The sequence below is a fragment of the Acomys russatus genome, chromosome 7 (assembly GCF_903995435.1).
Source record: "Acomys russatus chromosome 7, mAcoRus1.1, whole genome shotgun sequence".
Lineage (NCBI taxonomy): Eukaryota > Metazoa > Chordata > Mammalia > Rodentia > Muridae > Acomys > Acomys russatus.
This window is the reverse complement of record NC_067143.1, coordinates 36802703-36819510: the sequence shown is the minus strand read 5'-3', so window position 1 is coordinate 36819510 and position 16808 is coordinate 36802703. Positions and strand designations below refer to the sequence as shown.

At 38.9% G+C, this 16808-nt stretch overlaps 1 protein-coding gene across 1 annotated transcript in view; it reads left to right on the top strand.

The window, feature by feature from the left end:
• The window catches only part of Hdgfl3 (HDGF like 3), a 55750-nt gene that overhangs the window by 24011 nt on the left and 14931 nt on the right, over nucleotides 1–16808 (top strand). The window contains exon 2 of the mRNA XM_051148841.1: nucleotides 12566–12642. Coding sequence (XP_051004798.1) covers nucleotides 12566–12642 — 77 coding nt within the window. The remainder of the gene's footprint in view (nucleotides 1–12565; nucleotides 12643–16808) is intronic.

Genomic DNA, 16808 nt, shown 5'->3' with positions numbered 1-16808 from the left:
TCCATGTTATAATGCTACCATCCCAAATAAATACCATCATAATAACAGATTACTCTAAAATTTAGTAACTTAAAACAACACACCTTATTGCATAGTTTCTGTAGATGTGGATCCTATGGCTCAGCATCTTCACGAGAGCACAGTTATCTTCAGGCTTGATAGAGGATGGGTCCACTTTCAAGACACATGAGTGATTGGAAGCATTCAGGTCCTCATGGTTTGTTGACCTAAGGAGTTAATTTCTTTTTTTGGTTTTTTTGAGACAGGATTTCTCTGTGTAGTCCTGCCTGTCCTGAAACTCAATCTGTAGAGCAGGCTAGCCTCAAACTCAGAGATTCACCTGCCTCCCGAGTGCTTGGGATTAAAGGCGTGCACTATCACCACCCAACTAGGAGTTAATTTCTTCATAGCTATTAGTCAGAGATTGCCCTGTACTCCGTGCCTTGCAAGTTTAATGTAATCAGTTCAAAGCACAGCAGAATTGTCCTGATTAACCTTAGAAGTGACATCCAATCACTTCTGCCATGTTTTACTCATTACTAGTATATAGCTAGATCTAGCCTGTACTCTAGGAAGGAGATTAGACATAAAACAATGACTGTCACTAGGAGCCATTTTAAAAACAACGTACAATTCTCATTCCAACAACATTCCTTGGATTACCTCATCTTCACCTTCTTGATACAAGTATGTTGGCATAATGCTCTTGTGGACTGTGTACAGTTTACCTTTGTTCATTCAAATGCTGATTTTTTTACTCCACTCTCTGGTTTCAATTGGACATTGAGTTGTGATGTTTATTCTAAGTATCTCCTGTCTCAAGTATGTGTAAACATGTTACCATTTGTTCTCTGTGTTGCCAGTAAAAATCAACTAGCCAGTGCTGAGCAATACAGAAAATAAGGTGAGATATCCAGGTCTAGTGAGGGAGGAGAAAAGGGAGGAAGAACAGGATGGAGCCATGAGGAGAAGACTGGGAAACATCAGGAGAAATCGAACTTGGCTTAGGAGATGACTTAAAAGCAAGTATAATATGGGAAATCTGAATGGGAAGAAACTATATTAGCATAGAGGTTTGGGATGACTCCATCCAACTTTGTGCTGTAGGCTAATTGAATAGATCCTAGTCTTCCTGTGTGGTCATTTGGGTATAAAGTTGGTTAAGGAGTAACCGCTGATATTACTAAAATAATAATTCAATATTAAATATTAATAACTTTCAACACAAGTATATATACATCCTCCAGTCATCTTTTTCCTGGTCATCATTTGGTGTTATCAGCTACCTCCCCTTTTACCTCTAGGTGGCCCTCTTGGACAGGATGTATTAGACTCCCATCCTGTGTCTTGAGGGTAATCCATGGTGTTTGGCATTCTTCATAGGAATTCCTGGCAATCACTCTTGATTCCATGCTGCCATCAGAGTAACCAAATGATTCTCTCAAGGATTTCACAGATTTGCGTCATCAAAATATCTAGAAGACACACTCGGGGAGCCAGAGACATGGGGATCTCTGTGAGTTCAAGACCAGCCTGGTCTACAAAGCGAGTCCAGGACAGCCAAGGCTACACAGAGAGACCTTGTCTCTAAAAACCAAAACCAAAATAAAACAAAAAAGATCTGGAAGACATACCTTAGGTTCTCAAGGGACCTCCTTTCTATACGTTGAGATCCTTGGGCAAAAGGAGAGCCCCAGCAGAGCAGAATCTTCTTCAGCTCTTGTCCTCTCACCCTTCCTGTTTGTTATATAGAGAAAAATTTACATGGATTTTGATTGCATTCTTCCCAAGTAGGTGATTATTCACCTCTTTTTGGGTATATGTTACCTTTTATTTTAGATCTTCAGCTAAAACTGACACTCAGATGTTGACCCCTGTCTTGTGGTATTGGCCTTATTCCAGCTCTTTCATTTGTGATTGTTCACCCTCAACTTACTAACAAGAGCACTGCTAGCTAGCTGTTTGTGAATTTAACTTTTAAATTGCTCCAGTGTTTGTTATTAGTCTCATTATTTAATTTATACTCAAAATAAAGGTGATGGCTGAAGATGGAAAGTGAAAGTAACAAACAAAATTAAAATGAAAATAAATATTAGTGAAAAGCATAAAATAATAACATTTCTTATATTTCTCACAAGTAAAATAATATGAATTGAACCTTGGCAAATGTAAAGATTTTTTTCCATCCTGGAACCTGATGAGGTGAAAGGACAGGTTAATAAAGATCAGAAAGGGGAGGACAGGTTAAGAAAAAACCCACTAGATATCTCATTTTGGATTATGATAAATATCATGTTTGTTGTTTGTTTATATAGACAGTGTTCTACCTGCATGTACACCTGCACACCAGAAGAGGACACCAGATCTCATTCTAAGTGATTGTGAGCCACCATGTAGCTTCTGGAATTGAACTCAGTACCTCTGGAAGAGCAGCCAGTGCTCTCAACCTCTGAGCCATCATCTCTCCAGCCCCCAATACCATGTTTTTTAGATAACTTAAATGCTAATAGAATTTTAAATGAGGTATTTAAGTTATCATTTATAGAAAAAGGATAAATATAAAGAAGATTGGTATTTAAAACTTACATATTACCAGTATAAGTTATTTTTATTTGGACTAGTAAAATCCAACAATATAACCTTTATAAGAGAGTGGGTTGACGACGAGAATAAAATGCAAACAACAAGCCCAAATTGGAAAGGTGTGCTTAGATAAAGCAAAAGGTGACGGTATTTATGTGATGTATGTGGATTCATAAGTGTCTCAAGTAAAACAATTAACTTCATGTAGTCATCTTTATTTAAAATCTGTAGGGAGCGGGCACTGACAGATCATAGTTAGGTTCTTTCTCCTACTAAAATGTACCATAGAAAAGCTTGCTTATGGTTAGGAAATTTTCATTGGAAGAGGACCAGCTAAGACTCCTGCCTGGGGATCTGGAAAAAGAGAAGGTTGAATTTCTTAGAAATAAAGATTCTTTTAAAAAAATGTATACTAAAATAAATAAAACAAAACCTAACACATAGGGACTGGACAAAACAAACAAAAAGGAAAGGACCTGGTATACCCTGCCCCTACCCTGAACTCTCCAGCCCAGGAGCTGTACAATGGAACCATTTTCATTATCTGCTTTCTTTGTACCTTTGGGCCTGCTGGACACTGCACCTGGATCCCTTCCCCTCCCCCTCTCCCAACATGGCACAGCTCAGTCTAGTCATGCCCACTCTGAACTCTCCCAGATGTCTCTGCCTCTGACTATGCCCTTCCTTTTATCTACAGTAAACTTCCTCCACCATACCTAGGAGCAGTCATGTCCTTACTTTTCCTTTTTAGTTTTGTTTGTTTGTTTGTTTGTTTGTTTTTTGTGGTTTTGTTGTTGTTGTTTGGGGTTGTTTTTTGTTTTGTTTTGTTTTGTGTTTTGTTTTGTAATTCAATTAGGAGTCATTTTACTGCTACTTTTTTTTTTTAAAGGCCAGTATTGTTTGGTTTTACCTTGGGGTTCTGGGCTACCTAGTCTCAGATCTAGTCCCCCAAGGATATGAATTCAATCTTATGGAGCAGGCCTTAAGTCAAATCAGATATTGGTTGATTGCTCCCACAAACTTTGTGCCATTGCCTTAGCATAGTTTACAGGCAGGACACCACTGTGGTTCAAAGGTTTCGTGATTAAGTTGGTGTTTTCTGTTTCTCTTATAGTAGCATGCAGAGTACCTTCATGTGCTGAACATACTGGAACTCAATGTAGACACCAGTTCAACTTCTCAGTGTTCAGTAACTTGTGTAGGTGTTGTCTTCAGCAATGAGGCTCTGCCATCAGTTTGTGGAGAGCAACTTAGTCTTGGCAACAACTCGGGTTGTTTGGAGATTCCCACGGGAGCCCTTTGGCCAACAGCTCAATTAGATGTACAGTAACTCAATCCTGTACTGGAAGCTTCATTTGATGACAAGAGATGGCCAGTTAGGGCTGTCTCATTATTTGTGATTTTATTTATATCACCTTCAAATATGTAAATATTTTATAAAGCCTCTGTCATATTAGATTTCCACACTACCCCTCAGATGACCCATAATTTTAGCTGTCTCTCCCCTATTCCCTCCCACATTCCCTTTTCTCTCCATGATTTGATCCTCCCATTCCAACCCCATCCCATCCATAACTATTCTATTTCCTTTTCCTAATGAGATCTACTTGCTCCCCTAGTCCCTTGCTTTATATAACTGACTTCTGCTTCTTCAGATTGTAACTGGTAATTATTGACTTAACAGCTAATATTCACATATAAGCAAATATATGCCCATATTTGTCTTTCTGGGTCTGAGATACCTCACTCGGGATGATATTTTTTAGTTCCATTTGCCTACAAATTTCATCTGCCATTTTTTAACAGCTGAGTAATATTCCAATATGTAAATGGACCACATTCTCTTTATCCATTCTTTTGTTGAGGGACATCTAAGTTATTTACAATCCCTGGCTATTATGAATAAAGCAGCAATGAACATGATTGAGCAAGTGTCTCTGTAGTAGGATAAAGCGTTTCTTGGGTATATGCCCAAGACTTTTATAGCTGAATCTTGAACTAGATAGATTCCCATCTTCCTGAAGAACTGCCACCCTGATTTCCATAGTGGCTATACAAGTTTACACTTCTACCAGTAATGGATGAATGTTCCCCTCACTCTACATCTTCAGCAGCATTAACTGTCACTTGTTTTACTGATTGTAGTCATTTTGAGGGGTGGAAGGTGAAATCTCAACATGAGTGATTTGCATCCCCTTATGTGCTGGCTGGTTTTATGTCAACTTGACACAAGCTAGAATTATCTGAAAGAAGGCAATCCCAATTGAGAAAATGTCTCCATAAGATCAGGCTGTAGGTCATTTTCTTAATTAATAATTGATGTGGGAGGGCCCAGCTCATTGTGGGTGGGTGCCATCCTTGGGCTGGTGGTCCTGAGTTCTCTAAGAAGCAAGCTAAGCAAGCCACGAGGAACAAACTAGTAAGCAACATCCCTGTATAGTTTCTGAATCTGCTCCTCCCCCAAGTTCATGTTTCTCAGACACTTGAATTTCCTCTTTTTGAGAATTCTGTTTAGATCTGTATCCCATTTTTAGTTGGATTGTTTGTTTTCTTGATATCTAATGTTTTTTGTACTTTATATATTTTGGATATTAACTCTATCCTATGTGTAGTTGGTGAAAATATATTTTTTTCATTCTGTAGGCTACTTTGTTTATATGACAGTATCCTTTGCCATACAGAGGCTTTTCAGTTTCATGAGCTCCCATCTATTGATTGTTGGTCTTAGTGCCTGTGCTATGGCGCTCTGTTCAGGAAAATCTGTGCCCATGCCAGTGAGTTCAAGTCTGTTTACCACTGTCTCTTCTGTCAGGTTCAGTATATCTGGTTTTATGTTGAGATCTTTGATCCATTTGATCAAAAGTTGAGTTTTGCAGGGGATAAGTATGAATGTACTTGTATTCTTCTACATACAGTTGTCCACTTTGACCAAAACCATTTGTTGAAGATGTTTCCCGCAGGGGTGTATTTCTGGTTGTTTTATCAAAAAGCAAGTGTCCATAGGTGTGTAGATTTATGTTTGGGTCTTCAGTTTGAGTCCGTTGATCAGTGTGTCTGTTTTTGTACCATTACTATTACTGTGTTAATCCCACTGTTCCATGAGCATAGGAGATCTTTCCAGCTTCTGATACCTTCTATTTCTACTCCTCTTCTTTCTTTCTTTTTTGTTTTTCGAGACAGGGTCTCTCTGTGTAGCCTTGGCTGTCCTGGACTTGCTTTGTAGACCAGGCTGGCCTCAAATCACAAAGATCTGCCTGCCTCTGCCTCCTGAGTGCTGAGATTAAAGATGTGCACCACTGTGCCTAGCACCTTCTTCCATTTCTTTCTTGAATGTCAAAATTTTTATTATACATATCTTTCAACAGTGTATAGAATTGGAGACTCCTACCAAAAGCTGTGTATAGTGAGGAAGAGTGTTCTCTCCAGTCAGATGGGTTTCATTGGCTCTGTCCTAAATGAGTAGTCCTTGGCACATGATAGGTTGTTTAGCCATTCTGTAATGAAAATTCCATACCCTGCATGATGGTGCAAAATATGAAATGCACTGCCACTTTGTGTGTCTATGTTTGATTTTTCATTTCAAACGAAAATGCAATTTTGTAGCACTTACTCTACCCTTCAGAGGTAACTGGTAGTCACAATTCAGAATATACCCTTTTTGATATTTTTCAATGTTTATATGAACAGAGTTTATGGAATTATCTTTTTTTTTTTCCAGTGTGTCTCCACATTTCCTTGATACATTACTAGCTTTTCAAGTCAGTACATAGTGAACATAATGACTACAGAGTTGAGGGCATATGGTAGTATGTACCATTTACCTTTTTTTAAATCTAACCATTTCTACCTATGCTAGTGTTTCTTTTGGTTGGAGAGCTTCAATGAATGCATTGGTTTGTTTATGTTTCAGGCTCTTCCACAGGATAGGTTGCTGGCTAGCATGAAATTGTGAGACTATGTGGGATGTTTTAAATCTTACAAGGAATGGTACTGATTTCTTAAACATTTGTAGTAACTCACATTACTAGTAGTTGTTTATGTTTCGTGCATTTTATGTACCCAGTTTCAGGCACATGTCCATCTGGCTCTGCCTTTCCAAGTGCTGGGATGACCGATGTGTGCCACCACACCGGCTTACTACATCTTGTTAAGAGCACAGAAAACTCTAAAACCCAATTGATGTTAGCACAGTAAAAACCAAATTCTGGTTTTATATTACTATTTCATAGTGCCTTCATCTTTTGCCAAGTATCAAGACTCTATTCTTAACTCTTTCATAGTTGCCATTATAGAATCAAAGCTTTTGCTCTTTAACCTTATCAATAAATTGTTGAACACTCCCAGCTTTGGCAAAATTTTGATGTTTTGTTGCTTATTTTCAGACTGTTCAAAGTTACTATAGTCCAAAGGAAATGAAATTCCCCTTCCACAATCACCCTCCCGCCTGCTGTGTCCATGGTCCTCATTTCCATTTCATCAAGGCCTCGGTATGTTAAAGACTGGCCTTTCCTCATTCATAACAATGTATTGCATTGTCTTGTGAACACAGCTTAACTTTATGCCGCATATTTAGTATTGTCTTGGTATTTAACCAATGAACATGTTTCGGAAATTTAAATAACAGAAATTTGTTGTGCTCATGTAAATACGTAGCACACACCCTTTCTGTGCCTTCTTAACATAATAGAATAGACACTGCTCAACAAGTAAAAGTTAGAGTCACAGTCTCCGTACTGAAACTACATCTGGGGCGAGGGGTGCAACTTCGTTATTAGAGTGCTTTCCTGACATGCAGGAAGACCTGAGTTCAAACTTGGTAACTAGGTGTGGTGACTCATAACTCCAATTTCAGCTCAGTAGTGGAGATGGGAGGATCAGAACTGCAAGGTCATCTTTGACCGTATAGAGTTTAAGGCCGTCCTAAGACACAAAAGATACTGTCTCAGAACCAAAGAAAACTGTACTTGGTAACCAATAAATTCATATTCTCCCTGAGAATTTATCCACTTATGCAAAGATTATCTATTAGCTCAGTTTAATGCCAGAGGTGAGAAGAGTCCTTTAATTGGCAATTATGGCTGATAATTCTTGTATAGCAGGTAAAACCTTTGCCGTACAAGCATGAGGACAAGCAAGCTGTACCTGTAAGCCCAGCATGGAGATGGGTCAGGAGAATCACTGCACCCTACTCCTCAGAAAAACTAAAAGCAGAAACAAAGACACAGTGAGCTCCATATTCAGTAAGAGACCCTGTCTTCTAGGAGCAAAGCAGAACAGAAGAGAAAGATACCCAGTGGCCTCCTAACCTCTGCACAGGCGTGCAGTTATATACACAGAAAAATATTTGCGAGGAGCCAAATATGATAGAGCATGCCCCAAGTCTCAACACATAGACAGCAGAGTCTAGAGGATATAGTAAGACCTATGAAGAAAAACACAAAAACAGAAACCCTTAGAATTGTAACTTGTTTACATTTTCCTCAATTTTAAACATTTTGTGAAAGTAACATTAGCTCCATAGTAGTGTAAGAACTTTCGAAAGTTAAGATGTAATTACTTTCACCACAAGAAGGCAATCCTGTCTTATTTTAAATAGCAAAATATACTTATATCACACACCATAGTGATTCTGTTCCGACAGAAAGCTGTTTTTGTATCAGACCAATCTAATCTATTCCATAATTTACTTTGACTATTTTTTAAGTGCTTGTGAGTTTCTAGTTACTGTTTAAAAAATATTTGGAGGGGTAGGATGCAGTACCTATTTAGTAGTACTTCCTTAAAGAATTAGGAAAACAAGGTTGCAGTGATACATTTTTGCAATCTGAATACAAAAAGCCTGAAGAGGACTTTCATGTTAATAAAACATCACAGCTCTGCTACAAGAACCACAAGAGGCTAGCAAGTCTTACCCTGTGTGTCACAATCGCCTGGAGACTTCTTAAAACCTGATTCCTGGAGACTTTAATCATGTGCTCTCTGTTGTCCAGTATTTAAAAATATACATGTATTGACCAACTCTAAGATTGTTTACAGTCAACAGACTAATTTTGGAATGTTATAATTAGAAAATTATAACATAATTTGCTCATAGAATTTTCTTACCTTCAGAAATAAACTTGAGGCAGTTTTTCACACTAAAATGACTTGTTTTGATTATTAGCGGTGCAATTGGAACAGCAGCAGTAAAGAGATACAAGAAACTTTCTATTTATATAATGATTATTATAGTCCTCTAATATAAATTTTTTTTTACAAATTATGACAACAAAAAGGAAATTTAAAAGGGAGAATTTTTCGCCTTTAATGCCAAAGACCCCACACTTAGATGTTTATATTTTCCTATTCCTTCTTAGTCCATCTTTAAAAATACATTAATATATTGTAATCAATTATGAATATAAAGCTGGGCGTTATGGCACACGTCTCTGATCCCAGCACTTGGGAGGCAGAGGCAGGTGGATCGCTGTGAGTTCGAGGCCAGCCTGGTCTACAAAGTGAATTCAGGACAGCCAAGGCTACACAGAGAAACCCTGTCTCGAAAAACCAAAAGAAAAAAAGAATATAAAGTGTTTTTGTTTTTTTCTTAACAAAGTCATGGATTTTTTTCCTTATAATAACAAAGATTGACAACCACAATTTGCTACACATGGATAAATGAATTAATCATTTTATGGGTGGGTGCTGAAAGTCCAAACAGCATGTCACCAGTTCTGGTGAAGACACTCTTCTATATCACATTGTGGTGAGTGGTAGCACAATGGTAGAAGTGTGTCAAGAGGAAAATACTACATAGAAAGTTAGGAAATGGCAGAGTAATTTAGGAGTCAGGCTTTGGCTTTCATAGAAAGCTCACTATCAGAAGAAGTAACTCAGGGATCCTATGAGAGCTACCGTGTTGGCTTCCGGGAGACCCTCCCAGTAGAGGCGCCGTGCTGCTTCATACCACTACACTACACGCTTTCAGCAGCTGAAGCGTTGAGGGATACTCTCAAACCGTATTTAAATAACAGCAGTAGGGATACAATTTTAAATACAATTATCTCTTAGAGTGGCTAGGGAAATGACTATTGGTGGGAAACGTAAGGGCCTTAGTTGAGATCCTAGTGGAATAGAAACAGGCAGATAGATCCCTAAGGCTCCTTGGCTCTCCAGCCTTGTGGGGTCAAAGCTTTAAGTTCAGGGAGAGACCGTGTCTCAAAGAGTAAAGGTAGAAAGCAATTAAAGGAAAGTACCTGATGTCCGCCTCAGGCCTCTTCATGCATGAGAAAAAACAAGAGATAGCCCCTAGAAAGTTTCATCGGTTGGTGAATAATTACCTATAATGTATTTATTAGGCACCTGGTGTTAGGGATTCTAAACCGCCTTTCACAGCAGCAATATGTGTGTCAGGTGAAGAGATGAAGGAATTACAGTTGAGTAATTAGCCCAAGATCACACAGCCAGCAAGTGACAGAATCATGACTTGTACCCATATCTAGCTTCCAGAGAAAAGCATGACTAACAGGTAGATTTACCATGTTACTGAATCTCAAATTTCAGAGCCTCTTACTTGTAAATGCAGGGGTTGAACTGTTAAAGGTAAAATTGGAAAGCAGGATTGTAACTAGAAACCATTTCTATGTAAGTATTTTTGGAAATTGCTGATGATTTCTTGTGGCATTTTGTTATTGTAAACAAATACCCATTTTTGTAATTGAGTAATATGTGTCTCTGAAAATTTGGAAATTGAACCATCAGAGAAGACTATGAGAGAAAATAGTATGCTCCCAACACCCAGAAGGCAGAGGCTAGAGGATTGCAAGTTCAGCACAGCCTGGGCTACATAGTGCGTTCCGGGCCAGCTTCAGCTATAATTTGAACCCTGTCTCAACAACAACAAAATTAAAAACCACATGATTACAAATAATTCCATGTAGTTTCATGTTATTGAATCATGAGACAAAGAGAAGAATGGCCATTTTTAAAATTAAACTAAGGAGTCTAAGGAAATAACCTAAAGAAGTTTTCAACTTCAGCAGTACATAAGAACTGGTAGGTCTTGGGAAAAGTTGGCTTGTTTTTATTTCCTAAAACCCCAGATGTTGTTCAGATACATAACTAGGAATGATACTTGTAGCAAAAAGCTCTAGAATCTGGAACATTGAAGTGAAATAATAAATGTGCATCTTTGAGGCTTACATGAACAAAGAGAGAGCCTCACCGTGGTTCAGACCAATTAGTACATAATAATGTGTTGTTAGTTCCCATAACTCTCCTATGTTGAAACATGTTCTAGGGATATGTGTTTGTATTGCTTTTTGAAGTACAGCTTTTTGACCAGCCACCGTGGCAGCAGTGGTGGCATGGGCAGGCGGTCTGGCCCTACCTCACCAGCCACCAAGGGGTGGTGGAGGCCCAGGCTGACCAACTCAGCTACCACCCAGGCCCATACCAGGGTTTGAATTGGCCCACCCCAACATCCACTCTATCTGTGAGCACTCGAAGGGGCTGGTACTGCAGAACTGTAGCTGCAGGATCTCCATGGCTCTGGGCAACATAAGGATATCCTAAAGGAGTCTCAGTGAGGACCCAGTATTGATGGTGTAGCAGGAGCCAGAGGCCTTGAACCAGACCAACAACTCATTGCAGCAAACATTTGCATGTAAAGCTGTTTAGGCAAAAGGGTATAACCTGTGACATACTGCAGCTCCCAGTGTTGTTATGATGAATGAATGTGTGATGGAGAAGTGGGAAAGACAGGATCTGAGCAGTGTGTGCACAGCAGAACTGGAGACTTGTCACGTGGTGGATAGATGAGCAGGTTGTCACCCAGTAAGGTTGGCAGGACTGTGTGCAACAGCCTCGAGCTTGCATGGACTCAGCCCCGGAACAGGTTGCCCAGTGGCAGGATTGCCCTGGTTCTGAACAGCAACACAATGTTCCAGATGAATAATGGTCGGTCCATTTACTGGATTGGACCTCCTTGGAAGACCTCCATGGTCAGTGCCTTCTCAAAGAGGCCTTGCTGGCCAGTGGCCCGTGCTACAGCAGAGGTCTGTGTTGATGTTCTGGGGTGGTCAGGAGACCAGGCAGAGTTCCTTGGCGAGTGCTGATGCTGGAGACCAAGTGGATGTTCAGGGTCTGTGCTGTTGCCAGAAACCATATGGGAGCCTCGGACCCATGCTCCAGCTGACCGAAGGACAAGGAATCTACTCTTGCAGTGTTACCATGATTGCAGATGCACAGTTGAGAAAGAGGAACATAAAAGAGTTCCATCACGACCCCTACCTCCACTGCAACCCCTACCTCCACTGCAACCACCGCCCCAACCCCACATCTGACAAAGGTGACAGCCTAGAGAAGAAGCTATCAAGAAGAGCTTAAAAACCATGCTGGGGATGCTGAGGTGTAGCTCTCCACGGTAGATGGTGTCTGGCAGTGGTGTGGGTAGAGGACTCAGCTCTCCTTATGAGCTGGCCGCTAGGGGTTTGACCACGCTCCAGTGAGTGTATGGACAACACAAATGGACGTGGTTGTTTCCTCTTTACCTCTTTGGGGGCGGGGTGCAGACATGGGAGGACCAGGAAGTGAGCTCAATCAGATGCATAATGTTAGATTCCCAAGTAATAAAAATATTATGTAAAAGATCATAGATGGAATTTGACAGGTAATAATCTATTACACATTAAAACCCAAAAAGTACAACTTTTGTTTCTCTGTTGTTTATTTCACTAGAACAGATTTCTAGGAGTAACTTGGTTAAATCAAAAGAAATGAATAGTTTGGGCTCAGTAAATAATAATGAGTAAAACCAATTTATAGTGTTTAAGTAGGCCAAATAGTATTTAGAATAAAATAGTTTCAAATATTTTTTGCTAGGTTTGAGAAAAAACTATTAGAATTTTTATTATACTAATTTTATTTTAGAATTAGCAATAAATTATCATAACAATGTATTGTATTTACAGCATTCTTTCATAACTGAATTTATTTTTAATAGATTGATGAACTCCCAGAGGGAGCTGTGAAGCCTCCAGCAAACAAGTATCCTATCTTCTTTTTTGGTACCCATGAAACGTAAGTTAACAAAATAGCTTAAAATTTCAACAATTCTGATTTGACTCCACGAGATTATATACTTATCCATGATCTATACTATTTTATATGTTGTCAGTCATTATATCCATTTATAAAGTAGTCAAACTTTAGTGCATTTTTATTAATGTAAGGTGCATTAGTTATTTTTATATGCTATAACTAAATATGTAACAGAAGCAACCTTAGAAGAAAAGGGTTATTTTGTCTCATGGTTTGAGGGGTTCAGTTCATCTTAGCATGGCAGGCATGATAGAGTCTGGGTCCGCAAGGATATTTGATAATGGGTTTTGGCATGGTGGACTAGGAAGGACATGTAGAAAAGGCAAAGCAGGAACAGACATAGGTATAGCTTAAAAGGTCCATTTCTAGTGGCCTGTTATTCAGGCCTCACCTCACAAGACTCCACAACTTCCTAAATTTGCATCCCCATCTAGGGACTAAATGTTCAAACACAGGAGTGGTGGGGTGGGGGTTCATTTCAAATTCAAACCATAAAATAAGTTTTCATTCATAGAAGTCTTGATTAGTTTTTAGTGAATGTACATCTTTGCTTTGTATGCCATTTCTGTTTCTGTATTAAGTGTTGGTTATCAACCCACGGTCTCCCTTTAGGGCACTGTATAGCTCCTCTTTAGAGAAGCTTCTTCCACTAATTTTTTTTAGGATAAATTTATGTTCTCTTTAGCTCTTTCAATTTTAGACCAATAACAAATGTATCGCCTTTTAAAGATTTTCTAATTATTTTTGTTAATAAATAGATTCAAGTAATATAGACATTTATTTCTTTCTTTTGCAATAATATGACATGGACACAGGTTAGGGTGGATAAACAGATTTGCCCCAAGAATCCAGTACTGTCTGTCAGTCCTTTGTGTTTCTCTTGTGTGCTTGTTTGTGAGAGTCTCACTATGCAGACCAGATTCCCCGGCTTCTGCCTCCTGAGCGCTGTGGTTAAAGTCATTTGCCTTCACACCCAGCCTGTTGGCTTATTTTCAAAAATTAACATGCTTCAATTACACATGTGCATCTTCCCAGGAGAGGGAAGGAGAGGCGAGTGGTAAGCCAGAAAGGCGCATAGATCACTTCTGCTTGCATTCATCCTATTGCCAAGAACTTGTCACGAGGCCACACATAGCTACGGGGAAGCTGGGAAACAGCCAGCTGAACAGTTCTAAACTATGGGAGAAGTAATCTGTTAATGAAAAAATAAGAAAATGGCATTGGGGGACAACTGACAGTCTTGCCACACTGTGACTATATCATGTCTTTCCATGTGAGTGTTGGAGAGTCTGGCGTGAACCTTAGCTTACTGCTTATCTTCTACTTCATGTCATTCTGGCCTTGAGAGCACCAGGTCAAAGTCCTGAATGCAGACTTCTTTTCTTATATGATAAATAATTGTGTATCTTTCAGGAAATAAATATTTTGTAAGGGCTTTTTGGTATTGTTTTGAGTTTAGTTTGTTTTAACCTAGTTGTTTGCTGTTGTTGTTGTTGCTGTTTGGTTTGGTTTTTTGTTTTTGTGTGTGTGTGCTTGCATATGTGTATGTGAACTAGCTGCAATTCCTCAAACAGGCAAGAACTTTACAACTAAGCTATACCCAAGCCCTGTTTTCATCTAATAAGCACTGTATATGCCTTTTCTGCCTTACGTTGCTAGAAAGCTTAGAAGTAAATATTTTACCCATAAATACATAATGTTTTGTGATACATACTTTATCTCACTCCTGACCATTTTTTTTATGTACATACCATTGTTCTGATTTTTTTCTGGTTGCATTTTTGGGACAAGGCAGGAGTTAATTTTTAAAATAAATTACACTTCTACTTTATGAACCATTTATTACTTTTATTCTCTTGGTAATACTTGTTTTCTAGACATTCTGTAAGTCACTGCAAATAGAAAAGTACCCTTAAAGACCTGCCAGCTGGCACATAAAAACATTAGGCAGCTTAACCCACAGTTACTCTCTATGCATAGATAATTTCAGAAAGGCAAAAGCCAAACTAATAATTTCAAGTTTCCTTGAAAGTGACCCAGCCATATACAGTGTCCATGTTGTTTGTCAAATAAGACTTCATTCTACCTACCACTCAAAAACTTTATTAGCTCCTGGTTTTGTGTTTTGATCATACTGGTCTTCCCCAACTCTTCTTGGACCCACACTTCTCTGTTCACTCAACTTTGTGTCTTTTCTTTTTAAACCATCAGGACCAGTTTGTGCTGCCTACATAGTCTTGGATGTATGGGCTTCCTGTAGTATGCTTGACTACCAGGGCTACACTTTTAGAAAAAACTGTCTTCTCATTATAGACAGGGTCTAACCATAGCCCAGAATGAATTCAAACTCCTGCCTCCACTTCCCAAATGCATTAGAAAAGAAAAACTTCATAATATCAGGAAATAACAACTCTAGCTTTCTTATTTCCATTCTGAAACCTTGAAGGTAGCCTCCAATCTAGTTTCTCCATTAAAGGTTCTTTCCTAAAACTGAATTCTAGATCTGACTATTTCTTCCCCAGCTGCATTGTTTTCCCTGGCCAGGTTGCCACCATTGCTTCCCTTCAGTAGCCATCTGCTACTTCTTGCTTACATCCTAGTCCCTAACCTTCATTTGGTTTCCAACACAACAGCCAAAATGATGCTATTGACACATCTCAGGATCTTTCATGTTTTCCCATATTACTTAGTACCTTTTGTAGTGCCCTCTCAGGCCCTAAATAATTTGTGTCACCTCTCTACCCTCATCCCATACTGGTCTACTGTTACTCATTTCACTCTAGCTGCCCTGGCCTCTTTTGTGTTCTCAGACACATTATTCTTTTCCATGTAACAGCACAGATGGTTCCTTCACCTCCTTTACGTAGATGATCTAGTGATGCCTTCCCCAATCTTAACAGCTAAATTATAAAAGTCATCCTTGGTCTATCCATCTGTGATGACTAGTTTTAATTGTCAACTTTACCCACTATAATCGCTAGGGAGAGCTTCAGTGAGAGATTATCTACACTAAGTTGGCTTATGGTATGTCTGGCGGGAGGGGTTCTTAATGGTGTTAATTGAGATATAGAGACCACCCTCTGTGATAGCACCATTCCCTAAGATGGTTCTGACTGTGACTGCAGTGAGTTGAGCATCAGTGTGCACGCATTAATTCATTGCTCTCTGCTCTTGACTGTGAATGTGATATGTCCAGCTGCTTCAAATCCCTGCTGCCTTGACTCTGCTACAATGATGGATGATAACCTAGATTGTAAGCCAAATAGATCCGTCCTTCCTTAAGTTGCTTTTTTCAGGGTGTTCAATCACAGAAATAGAAAGAGAAGCCAAGATACCATCGTTCTTCTCTGAATAAACAAAATAGGTTTGTTTACCATTTTAATTGTTCTGCTACCAGCACCTGTACTTCATGAAGGCAGCAGTGGCTGTGCTTTATTTTTATTCTCTGTGGGATTTCATTACAATTGCATCGATGCCTGACATTATTGGTGTTTGGCTGGTATTTGTTAAGTTAATAGCTACATAAACGTTAGTTTGAAATGTTAAGTCTCAAGCATGTCAGCCAAAGTGAGCTTCACTCACTCCTAAGACTAAGATCACAGATGATGATGCTAAGGACTCTGTTTAGAGTGCACCAGTCTGTTAGCTACAGAGCTTAACTACTTAATGTTTACATTTAATTTAGAGTAAGATTTAAATTAGAGAAGATTTTGTCTTCTAGATTGTTCTCTATTTTTTTTCCTTTGATGCCCAATTTACAGAAATAATACTGGCTAACTATCCTATAGTAGTATACAAAATTAAATTATTTTATTCCAGTATGTAAATTCTTATTATAAATCTCACAACTCTTACATATAGTAAGATTAACATAAATGCTGGTGTGAAGTGATGAATGATGCAATCAGTGTACATAGCTGTAGTTCTACTTGTGTAACTAGAAGTCAATTTTAAACAACACATATTGGTAAAATTAGTGTGAAGTCAAAGTAGGACAGTCCAGAGCTGCTGGCTTACATACTCAGATACCCATTTTTATTGCCTTCCAATGTGTTTCTAAAGCATCTTGCGATGTGCTTAGCCCACAGGATTAATGTATACCTTAAATATGTTTATTGTAATGTGTTCAGACATCATATTTGATC